This window comes from Gracilinanus agilis, chromosome 1 (genome assembly GCF_016433145.1).
Source record: "Gracilinanus agilis isolate LMUSP501 chromosome 1, AgileGrace, whole genome shotgun sequence".
Taxonomy (NCBI): Eukaryota; Metazoa; Chordata; class Mammalia; order Didelphimorphia; family Didelphidae; genus Gracilinanus; species Gracilinanus agilis.
Window position 1 is genome coordinate 595,872,416 of NC_058130.1, and position 23,510 is coordinate 595,895,925.

Below are 23,510 nucleotides of genomic sequence, written 5' to 3' on the forward strand. Positions count from 1 at the left end.
TCTCTCTCTCTCTCTCTCTCTCTCTCTCTCTCTTCAAAATCTATATCCAGTATGTGTGTGTATTAGATACGGATTTTGGGGAAGGATTCTCCCTGCCCCCTGGCCAAATTAGTAGCATTCTAATTGCTTCTCTTGAGGTCGAGTTCCCATTCTTCCTTCCTCTTTGGATTTCAGGGCAAATAGCTTGTGTACTATCAACTTTTGATGATGGAAGATGCTGTCCTTCTGTGAGGAGTACTTATGTTCACTCTTTCTTTATATCCTTTAGGTCAGGGGTCAGTTTAAACACATTCTTTAGTTGAATGGCATTTAGAATAGATGCCAGAGGCTATTCTTAGAGATAGGACTAATTGATGCCTTTCTGGGCATCAGGGAATGAAGAATTTCCTCTTTTATGTTTTTATATTCTCTAGAACAGCTGGACCTCTCCCTAGATTTACCTGAAAATATCCCAGCTGATAGTCATTGTTATGTTAATGAAACATGGTGGTTTGGAAAGGTTTTTTTACTGAAATTTTCCATTGGAGAGAAGTCAGTATAAGTTCTTTGGATAATTTTCAGAGAAAACAAAGGAAAGTGTTTTTATTCATTAGAATGTTAGCTCTTAGAATGGGACTATTTTAGCACAATGCATGATGGGTGGTAAGTGCTTAATAAATACTTGTGGACATGTTTATTGAGTTACCATCCATAAGACAAAGAACTATTTTATCCAGGACACCCACTAATATCTGTGTTTACATTTTGTCTATTTGCAACTGTAGACTGAGAGATGGTGAACTTCCATCTTTTGACACTTCCCTTTTGCTTGTGTTCACAGAGTCAGACCCTCTTTCTTGGAATACATAAGCTACCTTCTCAATTTCCTGAGTGTCATAGCTGGGCCCTGTAGTAGTTACAAGGACTATGTAGCTTTTATTGAGGGGAGACACATACACATGAAGTTGCTGGAAATGAACTGGAAGCAAAAGGGTTACAGCAGCCTTCCCAATCCTTCTCCAACTGTAAGTCATTCAATGCCAGGTTATTTTTGTTTGTTTTCTTTTGTTTGTTTGTTGTTTTGTTTTTCCAAAGGCCTGGAGAACAGTGTTTTGCTGTGTCAGGGTTGAGTCCCACTAATAATTGTCATCCATAAAGAGCCAAATAAGACAAAACTACTGGGATGCTTGGCATTATCTTTGTGTGAAAATACTGCTATTCCTTTTGCTGGTTGGAAGAAAACCGGCAGAAGTTCTCCGTTTTAGACCAACATATGTTTGTTTTACAGAGCAGCTCATTGGCTGGAAGGCTGGTTAATCAATCAATCAACAAGTATTTATTGTTAGCTATGATAGCATTTTCTGTAATACCCAGCTGCTGTGCCAATGCTCTGTTAACAATTGGAACATTCTTGTAGTTTGATCATTATGAATTGGTATTTGAGCTCAGCCAAAGTATATGTCACAAAAAAATGAGTAAAATCAATGTGCTTTGCCCTTTAGAGGCTATACTTGCTACAATGATAACCAGTTCTAAACAAGCTTGACAGAAAATCTGTGTGGACTCAGGGAGAAAGTTTATAATGATTTTTTTAGAGCCATCTCTAAAATCTAAACACATGTGTATCATGTACTCACATCTAAGATACACTTCTAGCTAAGCTAGAATTGTTGAATATAAACTTTCCATGATTTTGAGGAGAAAATAATCATGGTAATTGGAAACTTCTATGAAAGTGCTCTGCCTGTGGGTCATTGGTTTGAGGAGATGGCCCTGAACTCTCACATGCTGTATTAGTAGAACCCAAACTACTTACAGCAACCTCTTCCAACCATATTAAGTCTCAAAGACATAGAGGGACTGTGATTTGCCTCAGGGAAGAGAGTGCCCACATCAAAGAAATAATACTTTTGCAATACTGAAATATTGGGAAAATCAAAATGGAGGAAAAGAGGCAAGTTCAGTTAGACTAAAAAAATCCAGATGAAAGTCTTTGCAAAAGTGTGAATATAGTATTTGGAATCTAAATGAATTATGAATTATGAAATAGTTTGGCAGAGTGGATACAGAGCCTTTCTTGGAGTTAGAAAGTTTTAGGTTCAAATTCTGCCTTCGTCATATATTGGCTATATGACTCCAGTCAAGTGATATTTAACTTCTCAGTGATGCAGGCAGTTCTAAAACTAAGTCTCAGAAGGAAATACTTATCTCTTATTAGAGGAGATAATTACCTATTCCACTGAAATCAAAGGTCTGATCCAAATATTAGTTTTATGAAAATTCTTAGGTAGAATGTGTGAGCTAAATTTAAAAGTAGGGTGCCTTTGGCCCAATTTATCATCCCATATATATAAGGATCAGATTTTTTTTTAATGATTGAGTGAGTGAAGTGTAAGATGAATGAGTGTTCCCAACCTATCTTTACTGAATTGGTATAGAAAGGAATCTGGATTGAAATCACCATATTAATGAAGACCCAAGGAAACCACCTGTGTTTATTTCCAGTCAGATTCAGGGTAGTGTGTCAATTGCTGTTATATATTTGTGTTTCACATATTTTTATTTGATGTACCAATTGCTATAATATATTCATTTCTCACATAAGTGTTTTATTGCCTATTCTTCACAATCCACCTGGAACAGAATACGTCCCAAATTTTCAAATGTAGGATCAGAGTTAGATAGGATGTAACTTATCTAAACATACCAAACGAATGTCAGATCTCTATATATAAACTTTTAATTCCAAATATCTCAGTCTTTCAGCATATTCATAAGATGATAAAGTTTCTACAAAATGCTCATTTTTACGATTTCAGAACTTGGAGTTTTGCTACTTTGGCAAAACCATACTTAGGAAAGTTGAAAAGAATCATTTTGTTTAAAGCAACTTTAAGAAACTGTCTTATGTATCTTTGGCTTAAACCATTCTTGGCAATATATATTTTTTAATTCTTTATAAGCTTCTTTTGGATCCTGTTCTGATATTGGGTCACTTCACTTAAAATTTAATCAGAATTTAGTTTCTGGCTAAATTTGTTCCTTTGACAAATGGAAAAGATCCAGTTGTTTCTTCCCAGAAGAATAGTTTCAATATGATGAAAAAGAAGTTTCACCTTAGCCTCCAGCTCTTTTGTTCTTTGGGGGATGAAATTTTTCAATCTTTGCTTATAGTAGAAGTTGATAGTTCAAGTTCATTCTTCCATTATGGACTACAACTTATTCCCAATACCAAAGATACATCCTTTATAAAAAATACAAATACATCAAATCAGTCAGGGAGATTCGAGTTGTTAGATGCTGGTTCATGCATGAGATCTGCTGCTATTATTTCTACCAAATAATGTGAAATAACTTATGGTTATTAGGTTATTCTTAACATTAAAGATGCCTTGGATTTATTCTTTTTTATCTACTTATTGTATGTATGGCTGCATTGATATTTTTTTCTTTTTCAGGGAGCAGTGATTCACAAACTGTGTATCACCCTGGTGTCTCTCCTCTTTTTTTTGACTCTCACAAAGGCCTATCCTGTCACTTTCCTGGTTGATGACTGGTTTGTCAATCAAGCATCTTTTTTGTCAAGACTTGGCTACTTATATATTGTTATGCAAGCATCAAAACCAAAATATTATTTCGCATGGACATTAGGTAAGTTGGTGGAATGGCTCAAAATTGTTTGCCAAAAAAACCTAGAATAGAGTTTGTGGATGGCTTAGCCAGGACAAAGCTATGGTACACTTAATTGAAAATATTGATAACATAATGGAAAGCTGCTGAGCCAAGTAATTTTCTTTTTGCTTTCCAGTTCTGGAAGACTCATAGCAGAACCACATGTTTTTCCCCCTAAAACTGACAATAATTACTGGTAAAAAAGTAAAATGATCCTGGCTGTTGTTTAAACCTGATGTCAGTAACAGATGTCAAAACTTGGAAATCTATATCATCTAGCCAAGCTTTTGGTCTTTAAGTACAATGGAAAGTTTGACTTTCACTCCCCCATCCTTTTTATTTAAATTACTTATTTATTGAAAATGGTTCCTATAAGACATATTTCTATTTAGTGGAATAGTTAATATAATTATTTTGCACTGGCATATTCTGTAGCAGAAATTCTTAAACTGAGACCCACAAGCCCTAAGGGTGGATTTCACATAGGTCTGTGAATTTGAAAGGGGGGGAAAAAAACAACCCCTCAACTCTTATCTGAAATTTAGGCAAATTAATATAGATACTTTAAAAATGAAATTACATTAGCATGTATCCTAATTTAGATTTAACTTTTAAACTTCAAAGCTCTCAGAAGCTTGCATTTTTTAGCTTTATGCACCAAGAAGAAAATACTTTTGTTTTCTCTGTTTCTTCCTCCGTCTATCTGTTTCTTGTTCTCTCTTACTTTTAATGTAGAACAGAGATTTATTCTAAGTTTAATCAAACTCTGCAATTTTAAACTGAAGGAACTTGGCCAATTTTAATTTTTATCTTTTTCATTTTAACTATTTGAAGCTTAAGGGTAGTATTTAGGAACTTGCAAGGGTGGGGGAAAAAGTCCCTTATTTACTTATTAGAATAGAATCGCTTCTATTAAGTAGATGTCAATTTCATATATAGTCTCCCTTCTAGCCAGTGTTCTTTACCATCTTAGTTGAAAGTAGTATGAAGACTGATGATAATGATAACAGTGGCTGCATATGCAGTGAAATGAGGTCAGCTTAGCATAATGACATGGGCATAAGGATCTATTATATGCATGATTTCTCTTCTTACCAGTTCCATTTTTTTCTTCTAGCATTTGATCCAAATAAAAGTTTTAAGATAGACAACTTTTTTTCCTTTTGTTTTCTTAAAGGGCTAAAATATCTACCAGAGGTCCCAACCCAGGGCAGTATCTCTATAGTATGCATTTTTGGTACTGGCTAACAATTAGAGGGGGGGTGTGCAAAATTAGTGCCAACATCTTAGAGTTTGTTTACTTACATGTTTTTGCTTGTGTTCTGATAGACAGCTGAATCTTTTATTAAACTTTCCTCCTCTGATGCCATCTGAGGCAGTGTATCTGAGGCAATTTACCACTTTAAAATGATACCTGTAAGATATATTTCTACCTAGTGGAATATGTAATATTATTATTTTTATTAATTATTAATAATTTGTTAACTATTATACCATCACAATTATTATATGTCACATATGATAATTATTAAGAATATCAATATTCTTAACCTTAGGTAGGTCCACAAGCCCAGTGAAAAGATTTCATGTGGGTCTATGAATTTGGAAGGGCAAAAAAATTTACATCTTTCTTTTCCATTCGCTTCTATCTGAAATTTAAAATTTCCTTCATTTTTTTTTCTTAAAACCCTTACCTTCTCTTTTAGAATCAGTACTGTATATTGGTTCCAAAGCAGAAGAGTGGTAAGGGTTAGGCAATGGGGGTCAAGTGACTTTTCCAGCTAGGAAGTATTGGAATCCAGATTTGAACTCAAGACCTCCCATTTCTGGGCCTGGTTCTCAATCCACTGAGCAACCCAGCTGTCCCCTTTCCTTCAATTTTTAATGCATGTAACAAAGCATCATTCTGAGAAGGGGTCCAGAGATTTCAACAGACTGGCAAAAGGATCCATTATATAAAAACACTTAAGAGCCCCTGTTCTAAAGGTTGAATCTATCTGACATAGGGGCTTTCAAATTTGTGAAGATTCTTTCTCACTCTCATTTCCTATCATACAGTTTATATTACAGGATTGGCCTTTATTCTGACTATCCCTGGTCAACTGTCTTAATAGCTTATTCAACACAACCTTAAAATATTCTGTCCTCTTGACATTACATCATTTCCCATCCTGTTAATTCTAAACTCTAGGTAATTTTCACCATGCAATTTCTTTGCTCCTGGCCTCAGACTCCTAAGTATTGTTGGAAAAAGTCACTAAATTTTTCTTCTTGAATCTATCACAAATTCATAAGGATTTGGTCCCTTATTGTGGCTCCCTAATCCTTTTATTTATTAATCATTTTATTCATAAATTCCTATTGTATTTATAATAGTGGCTGTTCTAAAACTTTATGCCCCCAACTCCATTTCCTATATCAGCAAATAACATCACCTACTCTACTGAGAATATGATCCACAATCCTTTATTTCTTAAACTTCTTCATGTTATAACTCACACTGTTCACTTAAAACTAAGACCTTTTAATCTTTCTTCTTGTCTATTGCAATAACTTCCTATCTTGCTTGGTTTTCCAGTCTTTCCCCCTCCAAATCATTCTCTATATCTCTACATGATTAATTTTCCTAATGCACATTTGATTATATTGATGCCCTGTTCAGAAACTTCAAGCTTTCTGTGACCTACTAGATCAGTCCCAAGTCCAACTACATTGGATGTTCTCCACTCTGTCTCCAGCATTTATACTGGATATCCCCTTTATCTTGAAAGCTTTTCCTCCTCATCTCTGATTTCTGGCTTCCCCGACTTCCTTCAAGATTCGGCTCAAATTCTACATCCCTTAAGAGGCCCTTTGTGATCGCCAATATCTACTGCTAGCACTTTCTTAATGATATTTCATCCCGTTTACTTTGTGTGTGTGTGTTTATTTATGATATGCATGCTCTATGCATGTCTCCCTCTTTAGAATGTAAACTCCTTGAAAATAAGGATGATGTTTTTGTTGTCTTTTACATCCCCAGAGCTTAGTATAGTCCCTGGCACCTTGTAAGTCTTTTGCTAGACTAAATGACCAACTTACCCTTCACAGACCTTTTACAATCTAGATATTATTTTAATCTTACCAGATAATATTTGTAAAGCATTTAACACTTGATACATAGTAGTATTTTAAAATACTTGTCCCCATTCTCTTCCCTTCTCTCCTTTGCCTATCTACCCTCTTGTGGATATTTAAACTGAATTATTCATTGTTCCTTACTGAAGTGAAATATTGAAATATGTATATGCTTCATTTCTCACAACTAGCTAGTTAACCTATGTGTTATATTTCTTTTGTAGCAAGAAGGCAGCTAGATAGTATAGTAAATGGATCAGTAGGTCTAGAGTCAGACACTTTTTAGTTGTGTAACCTTGGATAAATTTTTTTAACCTCTTTCTGTATCTGTTTTCTGTACTATTAAGTATAATAGTACCTATCTCTTAAGTTGTTAAGAGTCTTAAATAATGTCATATTTGTAAAGGCTGGCACATTAGTAGCTAGTTAGTGAATTCTTATTTCCATTTTTTGTCCTTTATATTCATCCTCTTCTATAAGTATTAAATAGTGTAGATGTGGAGTTAACATCTTAAAGTATTGATTCAAGAATATTTTTAGAAATATCTTAGTACTCTATTTTTATTTTAGGTAGTTGCTAGTTGGCAATTAGTGATACTTCATTATGACTATATAAGGCTACTCAAGTATTTAACTTTTTTTCCAACATGGAAAACATTAGAAAACCAGTGATCTATCACTTAGCACTGTTTAAAAACCAACAAAAAAAACTGCCAAAAATTTATTTAGAACAACATGACAGAAATTAGTTAAATTCACACTTTAGGCATGTCAATATCACCTAGGAGAGATGAAAATAAGATAAAAAAAACCCCCCTAAATTCAAAGACTTTGCCACCACTTTAAGTTATGATAAAATTCACTTTTGATATGATTATTCTAGTTCTACATAGAAACTACTCCTACTATTTTCACAGTTTTGGTCTGTTGTGTCCCAATTGTTCTCTTGGCAAAGATATAACAGAATTGTTTCAAGCTAAATTCACAATACCTTTATACTTCTGAAGAGTACCTCTGGTCTCTGACTTTTACCAAGCCTAATTGATGGGGGTTTAATTGGAAGAGATCTTTGGGAGGAGGTGGGTTAATCCCTTCTTTTCAAAAATGAGTAAAATGAAGCTTAGATATTTTTCTTATTATCCAGGGCAACTAAGTTCGGTTTCATTCTTAGAGCACAGATCTTTTTTTTTTTTTCCTATCTTCACTTCTATGAAGGGCTGTAAGAGTTCTTTCTTTCTAGTTGTTCCTAGTTTTCTGTTAAGTCTGTTCTTGATTAATTGATAGAATATGACCTAATCATAATTTTATAACAGTTTGTGTAAAGAGACAAACCATTTTTCATTAAAACCAAATATAGGCTAAAAAAGTAAATCATTAGCTACCACAAACATATTTATACATAAAAAGGATAATAATATGTGGGAACTTTTTCAGTAGCAGGTTTTACTTCTATTTCCTATTCGATTCTAATTTCCTTTCTTTTCCCTATTAAAAACCTGATCTGTGTACCATCACAGCTGATGCAGTCAATAATGCAGCTGGCTACGGGTTCAGTGGAGTTGACAAGAATGGAAATTTCTGTTGGAATCTGCTTTCTAACCTAAACATCTGGAAGATTGAGGTAAGTCTAGGTATTTGAACTTTTCCTTTACAGAGGATGTCAAAAGGCTTGTTCTTTATGTGATTTTTCTTAGAGGCTCACGATTAGAATTACAGAGACAATATTACTTTTATCATATTGTTAGGATTACCTGAGAGACATTTACTCTGCACTTGTTATCAGTGTTAAGATTTTTTTTCCCCTCCTCATTTTAATAGGGTGACTTCTTGGTAGTGACAGTGGCTCAAGGGTAAATAACACAGCCAGATGGCAGATATCCTGGAGAGTCATTAATTTCTCTGCAAATATCCCTTTTCTGTCTGCTCAGAAATTCAGAATTCATTGCTTTTTATAAAATGTTTTACTTTATTTTTATAAAGGATGAGAGAAGTAAATTTTGGCAATGATTTTTGGAGTTAACAGCTGAAATGATAACAGTTTCTTTTAAAGAAACATCCATAGGATCACAGATAAAAGAGATCTTTGAGGTCACTTAGTTCAACCTTTTTATTTTATAGATAAAGAAACTAAAACCCAAAGAGGTGAGCTTAGATGATTTATACATTTTTTAAGTGGAGAATTTACATAAATATATGTTTGTAGTTCATTAAAAATTGTGACAAGAAATAGAAATAAAGACTGTAATATGAAGTATTAAATTTGATCTCAGTGGTTATAACAGAGGTCGTGTGAAGAAAACTTGTGACCAGAATATGTTTCAAAAGAAACAAGATATGTCAAATTGGAGTGTACTAAGGTAGTGTTGCAAACTAAGGACCTGAAGGAAGATGCATGGTGGAGAACATTTAGGTGAAGATGAAGGGAAGGGGAAACAAGTAATTTTCTCAATGGTCTATAATAGAGACCGTGTGGTCAGAAAGCAGAAATGAGTTTAGAAAAGGATTCTAAACCTGGAATAGAGGCATAACTTGGTAGTGATGGGAGTCTTTAGTTACCTCAAAAATCTAGAGCAGTGGTGTCAAACTCAAAGGGATCCCTGCAGGCTGAATATTGACTTAGAAAACCACAAATTAACATTACTTATGTGATGTATTTTTTTTTGTTGTTGTTGTTGTTGTTGGACACTTTTCAACTACATCTGTCTTAATCTGATTTGGGATCACTTAGGAGTTCTATGCTGGTGGGATTATGAGTCTGACACTTTTGTAGAGCTCTCTGCCAAAATCAGTGATTAATCCTTGATTTGTCTTGAATTTCATCTTTCAAAAGAAGGTGGTTGAACCAACTCTCAATAAAGAATAATTCTGTTATGGGTATGATTTTTACTAAAAGAGAGGAACCTATTACTGAAGTGGAAATTATGAAAGAGAGGGTAACTGATTTCTCTGAAATTAGTAGTGGTAGAGGAGAAAAAAAAAACTTGTTTGAATCCATAATGCACTCTTCAGATTAGGAGAGCAGATTTCACAAATGTTCAAATGAAGAACGCATAGGATCCTATGAACTAAAATTCTACAGGGGAAATTCAGATTAGATGGAATAGAAAGGTCTTTAGAATAAAATTCTGAAGATATAAATGCAAACAATTCTGATGAGTAGGAAAAATAGGAATTTTCTAAAGAGACTGTGGTTGTACAGATGCAGTGAGAAAACTCTCAAGAATGAACTTCTGAAGACAAAAATGCAAACAATTCTGAGGAGTATGAAAAATGGAAGTTTTCTAAAGAGACTGTGGTTGTACAGATGCAGTGAATGTATTCTGCTCTCCCTCTTTAGAAGTCAAGACTGCTATATCTCATCTATTGGGCATTAGCTGGTATTCTGAAGAATTGATGTGTGTCTTCTCTGTTGCCATTGGGTTGTATTCCTCCTACTCTTTTTTTTAAATCCTTATCTTCCATTTTAGAATCAATACTGTGGTGAAGCCAAGACAGAAAAACAGTCAGGGTTGGGCAATGGGGCACTTGTCCTGGGTCACACAGCTAGGAAGCATCTGTGGTCAGATTTGAACCCAGGACCTCCTATCTCTAAACCTGGTTCTCAATCCACTGAGCCACCTAGCTACTCTCCCTTCTTTTTCCCTTGTGACCTTGGAGCAAATCACTTTTCTTCCTTGGACCTTAGTTTTCTTTTTTGTAAAATGAAGAGATGAAATTCCATGACCTCCATGGATACCCCTAGCTGCTATGATAAAAAAGGATGCTTATGGGGAAAATCCTCTTGACTTTTTGATAGCCCAGGCCTTATGCCTCTAGGGAAGGAAAGTTTTCAATGGCTTGTCCATTAGAATATGACAGAATTTGCAGGCAGGCTTTTTTCCCTTTCTGTAGAGTACAGTGTCAGCAATGAAGTGCCAGTTTGAACAAAAACACAATGGTCCAACCATCTTTGAGAATGTTCCATTAAACAAGAACAAAGCAGGCTGGAATGCCTGTGATTGTTGGGCAGTTGAACTGTGCTTTTAACAATTGAGTGCCTGGTGCTTTTTTTGCAGATGCCTTTCCCCTCTCTTTTTCTGTGGGGTCTGGGGACTACTATGCTGAAGATAAAGGTTTAGCAGATGTGGTCAGCATAGGCACGAGTGAATTCCAGAATTAGTTCTAAATGGATGAATAGTGCATTTAGTAGGTGAACTCATGCATGGTAGGACATGAGACAGTTGGCCATAGGAACTCTTTTAAATGTGCAAATGACCAGCATAAGCATAGGTTTCAGCTTTAAAGTTAGGTGTCATAATTCTGTTTATTTCAATTCAATAAATATTTATTAGGCTCTTATTGTGTGTGGATAGAGTACTAAACCTAATTTCTGATGGACCTGATTTTTAATCCTTAAACACTTTTCTATGTGACCCTGACCAAGCCATCTAAAACCTCTCAGTCTAGGTTTCAAACCTTCTATGTAAAATAAAGATAACAGCAACACCCACTCCCAGTGTTCTAAAGATCAAATGAGATGTGAGGAGTATTTGCAAACCTTAAAGCTCTTTTAAAATGCTAGCTATTATTATTGTTAAAGTGGCAGGCTCCCCTTCTCTACCTAGGTGGTATCAGGAAGTTTCTGGGTGCCCTGTGCCTTCTATTCCTTCTTCCTCAAAAATTCTTTCCTTTCCCCCTCAAGGGTGTTGCTCCAGAGGAATTAGAAAAGGTTTTCTTTAAACCATTCCTACCTCATATGTGGCTGCCCTTTAGTTCACACCAGCTAAGCCCCAAATCAGTACAGTATTTTCTCATCTCTGTCTACATTGAAACTTTTGAGATTTGATGATGGGAAGGAGCTAGAATTACCTACTTATTTACCTACTTATTGTAGAAGATAGTTAGAAAGAGAAAGCTTGTATTCACTGTATATTTGATATATTTGTATATCCTGGAAGAGATCCAAAACCTGTGGAGGAAACCAGCTTTGGTGTAAGAAAGACTGCCTTGAGGGTATGTTTTTCACTCCACTAACCCTAAAGGGAAAAAAGGGGGTAAATAAAAACCATTAGGTTAATGAAATAAAAATCCATGGCTAAACAGATGGATGTTCAGGTTGCCTTTGGAGGAAAGTCCTTGTCTTAACTCAATATCTTGTGCCAAATAAGGTTTTCCCATGGTGAAGAAAAATCCATTCAAAGAGATGAGATCTGGATTTTCAGCCTTAAAAGATTAGCTTTTCACTGGAATAACCTGATTCAGGCTATTTACCGTCAAGGGGTATTTCAGAGGGAAGGAAGGAGAGAATCTAAATTAGAAAATATCAGAAAATAATTGTCAAATCATTTCTAAATGAGATTGGAAAAAACACCTTAAAAAAAGACTAATTTTGACTTGCAAACTGATCTGAAAGTTTAGGGTGTTTTGTTTTGTTTTGAGGTGGTGGCCCCATCTACCTTTGTTAGCATGTGTCTGACTCTTCACAGTCCCATCTAAACAAAGGTACTGGATTGTAACGGCATTTTACAGATGAGGAAATTGAGGCAAACAAGGTTAAGTGATTTGTTCAGTCTCACAGCTAATCCATGTGAGAGGAGGGGTTTGAACTCAGATCCTCCTGACTCTAGGGCTTGGGTCCTATCCACTGCATCAGTTTGCTGCCTACCTCTACCACTTCATAAAAGATGTGCTTGTGAGAATATCAACTCAAGGACTTGTTTTGAGTTTTACCTCATGGCTTATCTGAATCACCCCCTAAATGCTTGGATGCTTTTTGTTTGATTTATATTATATATTGTGACCTCTTCATGCATGGAATCTCTTAATCCTCTAGGCAGCATTGGATGATTTTTTTTTTTTTTAGCGAGTGTAGCTGAATGTGGCACTGGCTTCATAAAGATGACCTATTTTGTGGATTATCCACATGATAAAGAATTGGGAGTTAAGTTAGAGCTGTTACCCATGTGGGCATGAAGTTCACATGATTGAAATTTTCCTGCAATAAATCTCGTGCTCATGTATTCCATTTTAAAATTCAGATGACTCTGAAATAAGAGTAGAAGGAAAACCCACAATATTTTCCTTCAGTTCTATGACTTGAAAATAATTTTTAAGAAAAATTGAAAGGTTACAAAACAAGTTTAGCCACATTTATAAACATCAGAAAATTTTACTGTATGTGATGGAAATATTGATTCAAACTTAACCAAAGCTAGTCATCTCTGGTAGAAAAAGACTGTTATAGTCATTTGGGGTACGAGTCAGCATTACTGGGTGAGAATTGGCATTGCTTAGTATATTTTAATAGCAATAATAGATATTTCTTTTTTCTTCCTAGACTGCAACAAGTTTTAAAATGTACATAGAAAACTGGAATATTCAGACAGCTGCTTGGCTAAAGTGGTAAGAAAAATAAAAAGCTTTCTATTATTTGTGGAATCAGGACATACTTAAATAGTGTTCAGTAAATGAACTACAAGTGCTAGCAGTCATGTAGCAAATATTGATGAAACACCTTCTACATTCCAGACACTAGCATAACTACTAGTGATAGAAAAACCAAAGGCAAGACAGTGCTTGAACTCAAGAAATTTATAGTCTAGCTAGAAAAGGGAAGATGATTTGGGGGAGAATTTACTATAGGGGAAAAGCCTCATATTAAAGGTTGTGTTTGAGCTGTGAGCCTTAAAGGAAACCAGGCAATCCACTAAAAAACTATACATATTTCATGGTTTATTTATTTTTGAATGTACCAGTTTGGAGGGATGCTTTGGTCTAGATGTGTAATGTAATGTATAAGAAACTCCCTCCACAATTGAAGATTGATCTCTTTATAATGTAGAGCTTTAAAGAAATGCCCTGAGAGGGGAATAGATTTGTACATGATCACGTAGCAAGTATGGGTCAGAGGAAACACTTGATCTAGGATCTTTTTGACCTCAAGGTTGGCCCTCTGACCATTAGAGAACACAAACTCCCAGAACATGCTATATATACCATATGTAAATAAGATGATAGAAAAGTAGGAGTCTCAGATTTCATATTCAATTCGTTGTGACAGACTTCTTTTTTTTAAGCCAGCATTTTATAGTACTTTAAAGTTTGCCAAAGCACTGAACCTATTGTGATCTCATCTAGTCCTCATAGAAACAGTATTGAGGGAGGTGGTTTTTCTTAATCCTTATTTTACACAGGAGTAAACTGAGGCTGAGAGATGTTAAATAGCTTGTGCAGGTTCACAGTAAAGTCTCTGAGGTAGAATTTAAACTCAAGTCTTATTGATTCCAAGTCCATCAATCTTTCCCACTATACCACTTAACTGCCTTCTTTTCTCTCTCCTCTCCTCTGCTCTCCTCTCCTCTCCCTCTCTCCCCCATATATTCAATAAATATAATGAACATATGAGTTCTTTTCCTTTTCCCCTAATCTTTTCGGGAAATAGATCCAGAGGATATACACAGTTTTATAACTATCTGGGTGTAATTCCAAATTGCTTTCCAAAATTGTTGGATCCATTTATAGATCTACCAACAGTGTATTAGTATCCTCATTTTTCTATGTCATCTCCAATATTTGTCATTTTAGCTAATCTGATGGGTATGAGGTAATATTTCAGAATTGTTTTCATTTGCATTTCTCTAATCAGTAGCATTTTTTCATATACCTATATATGCTTTTAATTTCTTCATCTGAAAAGTGTCTGTTTATATTTTTTGCCCATTTGTCAATTGGAGAATGGCTCTTATTCTTATAAATTTGACAAAGTTCTCTACATATTTTAGATAGGAGACCTATATCTGAGAGTATCTTTATAACTTCCCCAATTTTCTGCCATCCTTCTAATCTTAGCATGTGTTTTATTTGTACAAAAACTTTCCAACTTAATGTACTCGAAATTATCCATTTTACATTTCACAATGCTCTCCATCTCTTGTTGACTACAGTTACCTCCTCTCTTATCCATAAACCTTATAGGTGGCTTGTTCCCTCTTCTTCTAATTTACTTATGACAACTCCTCATGTCTAGAGTTGGCATCTCTTTCCATGAATTATGCATGACCTTTCTTGTAGGAGAGAAGTAGTAGCAAAGTGATAAAGTGATATCATTTGAAATTCCAACAACATTCTACATCTCTAGAAGCCATCCTACCTTTCTATTAACAACATTTTTTAATGAATAGAAATCTATTTTCTCTCCTACCCCACTAAAAAATAAGAGAAAAGAAAAACAAGCAAAATGAATCTAGGAATAGGTTTATTTGTTATTTTTTTCCCTTTCTTTAAAAAAAAGTCACTTAGCCCTGTTTACCTCAGTTTCCTAATCTTTAAAATGAGCTGGAAAAGGAAATGGCAAACCTCTCCAGTCTCTTTGCCCAGAAAACCCCAAATGGGGTTATAAAGAGGGGGACAGGACTGAAAATTGACTAACAACAACAAAATACTATTCTCTGCTCTTTATCCCCATTATCTCAACCCCCAAAGATTTGCACAATTCCAGTTCATTCATTCCATAAATATCTTAGTATTCACTTGATGCTTTAACTGCATTGGGCACAATTTGGGGAAGATAAGTCAGATACAAAGTAGGAGAAACAATTAAATGTATACCAGATAAGGTACTTCAATAACCATAATAAATCGACTAATCTATTTTTGCTTAGCTTAACAAGGAAAAGGCTTTTAGAAGAAATGAATGAAGTTTGTAGATAATACAATGGAAAAAATGTTTTGAAGTGAGAGGACCTAGTTCTAATCATTTCTCTGTTACTAAGTCACTTGAACTGAGCCTTGATTTCCTTAGTTATAAAATGAAAAGAGTAGACTAGATAGATAATCTAAATTCTTTTTCCAATTCTAAAATCTAAAATAGAATTTACACTGTGCTTAATACAGTTCCTGGCATATGTTATTGTTGTTCTGTCATGTCTGACTTTTCCTGACCCTTAGTACACTGATACTGTCCATAGGGTTTTCTTGGCAAATGTATGAAAATGGCTCATGATTTCTTTCTCCAGTGTATTGAGACAAACAGGTTAAGTGACTTGCCCAGAGTCACATAGCTAACAAGTGTCTGAGGCTGGATTTGAATTCAAGTCTTTTTGTTTGTTTGTTTGTTTGTTTGTTTTTTTTAAACCCTTAACTTCTGTGTATTGGTTCCTTGGTGGAAGAATGGTAAGGGTAGGCAATGGGGGTCAAGTGACTTGCCCAGGGCCACACAGCTGGGAAGTGTCTGAGGCCGGATTTGAACCTAGGACCTCCTGCCTCTAGGCCCGGCTCTCAATCCACTGAGCTACCCAGCTGCCCCGCGAATTCAAGTCTTTTTAACTACAGCCGTGTGCTCTGTCCCCTGAGCCACCTAGTTGTTCCCTGACGTACATTAGGTACTAAATAATATATACCCTTCTTCCTAAAATCTATAAATTTATAAATCTATAATTTATTTATGGATGAAATGTCCTCTAGAGTTGTGTAGGAAATCTCTGATAGAGGTTTATGTGAGCATATCAAAAAACATGATATGCCACTGATGCTTATCTGGTTACCCAGAGATGAATCAGAAAATCCATAGGAGGTTTAAAAATAGCCCCCCCTAGAGTTCAGAAACAAGGCTGGAATTATAGCACATCAGTGGGAGAAGGGCTTCTAAGTAGGTGTAACTATATATATATATATACATATATCTAGTAATATTTTACCTGCAGCAATATTTGTGTGACTCTCATTACAGCGTGTGCTATGAGCGAGCTCCCTGGTACCCTACAGCATTAACGTTCATCCTGTCTGCATTGTGGCATGGTGTCTATCCTGGATATTATTTTACATTCATAACTGGAATCCTGGTTACATTAGCGGCTAGAACAGTAAGTGTCCTCTGGATTGTGTGTAAGTGTGCATGCATGAGTATTGAAGGGGTCTTTTAAAAAATAATTTACTTAAATTGGTTTGCTTTTTGGGTCTTCTGGTGCCATCAAAAATGATTCTTCATTTTTCCATTAAAATGCTACAAAGTAAAATTTTGTATTAATCTGAGGAAGGACTGAATTTGTTTTCTTTCATACTAATAACAAAGAAAAAGTTTCCTAAGCAAAGTAAAGGAGTTTATAAGAAGAATGCTTGACTCAATTAACAGAACAGACTGTTTTCAAGTACTTAGTAGCATCCAAGAGCATACCAACCACCTGCTAATTACAGATGATTACAAACTATTAATTAAAGTAGGTGTGGCAGAATGTAGCTCTGCATTTATCGGGTATCACACTAACATAGAACAGCAGGCTCAATTTTCTGGAACACAACCTTGAAGTCATAAATAATCAGAAATGCCTCTGAGCCTATGGCCTTTGTAGGGGAAAAGTGCAGCCATGCTTAGGCCATGGCCTATTGATTTAGGATTATGGGTAAAATTAAGATTCCTGTTTTAATAAGTGTAGCTTTCTGGTTTCTCCTGGTAACATTCAGTTCTTCTTAGATTAGAGCACTCATTCATTCTTTAAACAATTGTTTTCCAGTCTCCTACTGGGAACTAGGTGGGAGACAAAGCTCAATTAGTTGCAGTTTCTGCCCTTGAGGAACTTACAAATTAGTAGGAGAGAGAAGACTTGGTAAATGATCATAATATGAATCAGTATGAGATAAGTGTCACTAGAGATATACAGATATAAAGTCCTATATCTTCAGAAGAGGGCAATGTTCCAGCTGCGGTGATTAGGGAAATCTTTAGGAAGGAAGAACATTTGAGCTAAAGTGTGAAGGATTTTATTTTGTTTTTTATTCCATTTGGAAAAAGTGGCAGGGAGCTAGAGTATTGAAGGAAACTTCTCCATTTGAACTGAATTACTACTGGGGGAAGGGGCAGCTTGGTGGCACAATGGATAGAGCGTCAGATCTAGATTTAGAAGACTGGAGTTGAAATCTGGCCTCAGAGACTTCCCAGCTGAGTGACCCTGGGAAAGTCTCTTAATTCTTTTTAACTCAGTTTCCTCATCTGTTAAATAAGCTGGAGAAGGAAATGGTAAAACACTCCAATATTTTTGGCCAAGAAAACTCCAAAAGGGGTCACAGAGATTGGGACATGACTGAAACAACTGAACAACAGCAACTACTTTGGGGAAATAATAGTGGGTAAAACTGAGAGGGTAGACTAGGGCTACCTTGGATAGGACCTTGAATGCTGGACTAAAGGTCTGGACATGACTTGGTAGATAGTAGGCTGTCATTGAAAGTATTTGAGCAAATGCCAAAAGTTGAGCTATGCTTGAGGAAGATTATGTCACTGCTGCATGTAGAATGAACTGGAACTGGGAGAGCCTATAGTCATCAGATAGCAGATTAGAAACAGGGGATGTAGGGGATTAGCATGGCTGCTAAAAGCATACCCCTAAAGTATGACAACTGGGAGATAGCTAAAGGAAAAGCACAACTGATTAGAACCAAATGGCATCACTCATTTCAGTGACCCCCATGTTCATAATTACCACTCTGTGTTATCAATGAAAAGGATTTTAAGTATACTGTTTAATAATACAGGAAAGTTTGTAATAATTTTAATCAAGCTGTTTTTAAAAGGTTTTCCTTGAAAATGACATAAAATAATGTGTCTAATTTATCCAAAAGTTATCCTCCAAAATCGTTGGATAAATTAGGTATTGCAGGCATACCCTACCCAACAATCTTTAATTAGTTCTGGGAAATCATGATATTAGAGGAATCATCATTATGGCAGGAGTGGGTGGGGGAGTGAAGGAAGAAGAGTTACTTCCATAAAAATGTCAAAAATGAGTGAACTACTGAATGATTTTACAAGAAGGTTTCTGAATTTTGAATGATATGATCTATTAGTGATGACATTGGTGTAGCAAGATTTTGGATATATTCTTTAACTCTGACAGGTATATATTTCCCTTTTAAGGTTCCAGGTATACCTTTCAGGGTGCTTTATCTAATGGTAGTTAGCTCATGAGTTCCCAGTAGTGACCTTCCATCCATGATTATCATGTGCTATAAATTAGTCAGACTGAATTTATTTGGCTTTTAGAAATTTTAGGGAGCTGCCAGAGGTTTAAGGTCAGAGGAATCAAGGGTCGGAGGTACAATTTGAACTAGGACTTCTGATGCAAAATCCAGTATGCTATCTATAATATCACAGTATTATTATATCTAATAATAATAATAGGATTTATAAAGTGCTTTAATGTTTGCAAAGCACTGTACAAATATGATCTCATTTGAGCCTCATAACCTCCCTGGGATAGAAGTGCTATTATTATCCCCATTTTACAGAAGAAGAAACTGAGGTAATGAGTTTTCTATTGTCCCATTTACCTACCTCTTGTATTAACAGTTGAAAGTGACCTTAGGCTAATCTTTTAAAAATAAAAATCTGTTAATAGCAACACTTCTAGATACTTAGAGGTCATCCTGCTTTGAATAATTCCTAGGTTCTTAGATGTAAGTGTTGGCTCCTACTCTTAATATGTGAATTTATTTATGGAATGCCTCTGAGCCTAAATTTACTATATCTACTAAAATCCTATATTGATGCCTCATCATGATATGGAGGTAACCCCCGTTAAGGCATTGCCAACAATGTGTCAGCTCTGGAATGTTCTACCAAATTGGAAAGACTTCAGGTACAAATGTGGTTCATTACTCAGCTTACATTCAATGAAACTCCAGAACTAAAATGTAGGAGAATTGTGATTTGTGTTGTTAGAAAGAAAAGAAATTATTGATCTTTTCAAATGTTGAGATTCTATTTGCCCCACTGATCTCAAATTTTATTTGAGGATGGATTGGTGAATGAATGAATGAATGAATGAATGAATGAATGAATGAATGAAAAAGCATTTATTAAGCATTTACTATGTACCAAATAGTGTGTTAAGTGTTGGGATACATATAAAAAAGGAGAGATAGTCTTTGTCCTTGAATTCATACTCAACTGGAGGAAGAAAACATATGTAAGAGTGTTCAGTTGCAGGGCTGATGGAAAGGTCTACATGTCCCAAGGTGCTATGATAAAGGTTTAGGAGAGTCCCTAGAGTCTTCAGCATGTGATTCGACATTACCTAGATCTCTGGTGGGCTAGTGGCAGGATGATTGGTAAGATCCCTGGGTCTTCCATCTCCTTGGAAGGGTCATAGTTGAAAAGTCCCAGCTTATCCAAACTCATGGTCAGTTGTTCTTTCCCCAGAAGCCCAGTGGGGTCTAGGAGTGTCAAGGGGTAAAGGAGAGGCAAACTACAGGTGTAAAATGAGATAATGGATGAAAGAGTTTTATAACTATAAAGGAGCATATAAATTCATGAATACTTCCGGAGGCAACCTTGTTGAACAGCTGATTGTAAGATTTTTTTTCCCCTTTATAGTGAGTGGGAACCTGTTTCCTGTCTATTTCCTTCTATTAATCTTAGTTCTACTCTTTCCCAATGTCTCATAGTGAATCAGTTTATGAATTGGAATGAGAAACTCGATAACTTGGCCAGTTCCACTTTTATTTATTCTAGCCTTCAAAGCATTGCTCTAGAATATTTGATGAATAAGTATGTTTTCTTTTCTCTTCTCGGCATACAGATGAGGACCACCTGTCGACATTACTTCCTTTCTTCAGAATCTCTCAAGGCAGCCTATGATGTAGTCACGTGGGCTTGCACTCAGCTGGCTGTCTCTTACACAGTGGCACCTTTTGTCATCCTGGCAGTGGAACCAGTCATCACTTTGTACAAGTAAGTTTCCATCTCTCAGAAGTTTTCATATTCTAAAACATCAGATGTGTCCACATTTGGTTTGAAGGCCATGTAATGGGATCCATCAGAAATGTAAGATTCAGATTTGCTGATATTTTAAAGAATTCCATGAAGGGTATCTCATGGGCAATATTAGTAGGGGCAGTTCTTGAGATATGAACATCTGTGAAAACAAATGAAAATGCAGAAGATAGTAAACTTTTTGTAGTGTGCTTGAATTAATCAGTTAGTAGTAAATGAACTTTATAGAAGAAAAGTGTATTTCTTTAGAATCCAAAATATACTCCCAGTGCTAAGATATTTATAGAGCTTTGACCCCCCAGGAAGAAAATGCCCTAAGCTGCTGGACTCTCTCCTCCTTTCCTGATTGGCCATATATGCCTTTTATCCTTCTCTTTCCCTCCTTAATCCTCTTCTGCAGACTCCTTTAGTGCTTCTCCCTGCTAGCCTTAGGCAGATACTAGTCAGACTGCCATCCTACTCTTGTTAAGTGCTTGCCTAAAACCTCTGTTATGGACCTCTCTGGGTTGTTTTGGACTTGGGATGTACTTTGCTCTGAGGCCTCTTGTAGCCAAGGGAGCAGCATATACAACTGAACTCCAAATAGACCACTTGAGGCTTTTGTTTGTTTCCCACCTCTCAGCCTGACCTGTGGACAGGTACTCCTCATTTAAACACTAAGGAAAAGAAAAGAAAATATGTATCAAAGTCTGAACTCCAAATATGGCAGAGCAACAGATTTAGAGCTAGAAGGGAATTTAGCTAACCTCTGGCTGGAAGTACCATTGAACAATGCTAGGATTTGAACCAATGAACCCCCAACTCCAGGTCTCTTGCTATAGTATGGCTATCTGGATCTTGGTTCTAGTTCTCTTGGAGTTTTTGAGACCCCAAAAATCTTCCCTTAAGCACTCTCTGTCCTCCCTTGTGTCAACATTTGGCTTACATTTCTACTACTACAGCAAATGGCCCTGTTCATGCATTAAAAACCATTTCTTATTCAATCTAAATGGTTTTCTATTTAATCACTAATATTGCAACAGTATTGTAAAAGGGTTAAATAAGTTTTTTTGGGGGCTGGCTTAGGAAATTGACTCTCATTTACAAACTTTGAATTTGTGGAAAAGTAAATTCTGGGAGGTTCTGGGTTAAGATGGCGGCAGAGTAAGAAGCAGCTCTTAACCTCTCTTGACCGAAACACACAAAACTCCTCAAGGGGACATAAAAACAAGTCCAGATGAAGGGAGGAACCCCCACAACAGGGCACAGAGTGGAAGGTACATGGAATCGAGGCATTTCCATGCTATAAAGGGGTGAAACAGCCCTCACGAAATCGCGGGCTGAGCAACCACCCCACCCCCACCCCCTCCACACTCATCTATAGCTCCGAAGCCAGCTAAAAAGAAATAGAGCAACTTTGGGGCACCCATCGAGTCATTGGCAGCTCCGGGGCCTGTTCCTGAGAGCAGCAAGACTTAGGACCCCATTAAGCCAAAAAACACAGGCGAAATCTGAGCGCGGGAGCAGGACGCAGGGCGAAGAGCGCAGGCTGAGCAAAACGCAGGCACTGTGGAGGCGTGGGTGGAGGCAGACACAGCCAGGAACTAAAACCTAAGTGGGGAACCAGTGTGGACGGGTATACGACTGTGGAAGCAGCGCCCTGAGACTTGTAAAGAAACCTCCTGCAGAGGATCAAGCAAGGCAGTCCACCAGGGGGCTTGACCTTGGAAAAAACCAGAACTCAGACCTCAGGAGCCAATAGATCGCGGACAGACACTGAGCGCGAGGATAAATCTGAGAAGCTGCTGGGCTAATGATGGCTACTCAGTCTCAGGAAGTTCAGAAGAGAAAGAATAACAACAAGAAAAAGAAGTCTTTAACACTCGACAGCTTTTACACAGAGAAAATCCAGACAACCAAGCAAACAGAGGAGGAGAACAAACAAGCATCCGGACCCTCCTCAAATAAGGAAAACTCCTCACAAGCTATGGAAGAGTTCAAAACTGAGATTTTGAGGAAAATGGAAGAGATCTGGCAAGAAAATAACTGTTTAAAAGGTAGAATCTTGCAATTGAACACCAGAGATGACCAGATTGAAAAGGAATACCAAAATATTATGGCCGAAAACCAGAAGATTATGGCCGAAAACCAGAAGATTATGGCCGAAAACCGAAAGATTATAGCCGAAATCAATCCTTAAAGGCTAGAATTGAGCAAGTAGAAGCTAATGATCTCTCAAGACAACAAGAACAAATAAAACAAAGTCAAAAGACTGAAAAAAAAGAAAGAAACATGAAATATCTCAATGAGAGAGTGACAGACCAAGAAAACCGGTCTAGAAGAGACAATTTGAGAATAATTGGTCTTCCAGAAAAACCAGAAATTAATAGAAACCTGGACTCCGTACTAAAAGAAATTATTCAGCAAAATTGCCCTGAAGTCCTACAACAAGAGGGCAATATAGACATAGAAAGGATTCATAGAACACCCACTACATTCGATCCAGAGAAAAAAACGGATAGAAATATTATTGCCAAATTCAAAAGCTTTCAAGCAAAAGAAAAAATCTTACAAGAAGCCAGAAAGAGACAATTCAAATATCAAGGAGCTCCAATCAGGATCACACAGGATCTGGAAGTCTCCACGCTAAAAGACCGTAAGGCTTGGAATACAATATTCAGAAAGGCAAGAGAGCTGGGCCTGCAACCACGGATCAACTACCCATCAAAATTGACTATATATTTCCAGGGGAAAGTATGGGCATTCAACAAAATTGAAGAATTCCAGGTATTTGCACAGAAAAGACCAGGGCTAAATATTTCCAGGGGAAAGTATGGGCATTCAACAAAATTAAAGAATTCCAGGTATTTGCACAGAAAAGACCAGGGCTAAATGGAAAGTTTGATATCGAACCACAAAAACCGAGAGAAACCTGAAAAGGTAAATAAGATATAGAGGGGAAAGAAAGAAAGCTTATAATTTTTAAATTTGCCTTTTTAAGGGCCTCAGTGAGATCTAA

The 23,510-nt window shown here is 36.4% G+C and overlaps 1 protein-coding gene across 1 annotated transcript in view; it reads left to right on the top strand.

Annotated features, from left to right (window-relative positions):
• MBOAT1 (membrane bound O-acyltransferase domain containing 1) overlaps nucleotides 1-23,510 on the top strand; it is a 138,790-nt gene that overhangs the window by 104,424 nt on the left and 10,856 nt on the right. Inside the window, exons 7-12 of the mRNA XM_044658130.1 lie at nucleotides 821-1,004; nucleotides 3,438-3,630; nucleotides 8,286-8,389; nucleotides 13,085-13,149; nucleotides 16,475-16,607; nucleotides 20,319-20,470. Of these exons, the coding sequence (XP_044514065.1) occupies nucleotides 821-1,004; nucleotides 3,438-3,630; nucleotides 8,286-8,389; nucleotides 13,085-13,149; nucleotides 16,475-16,607; nucleotides 20,319-20,470 (831 nt within the window). The remainder of the gene's footprint in view (nucleotides 1-820; nucleotides 1,005-3,437; nucleotides 3,631-8,285; nucleotides 8,390-13,084; nucleotides 13,150-16,474; nucleotides 16,608-20,318; nucleotides 20,471-23,510) is intronic.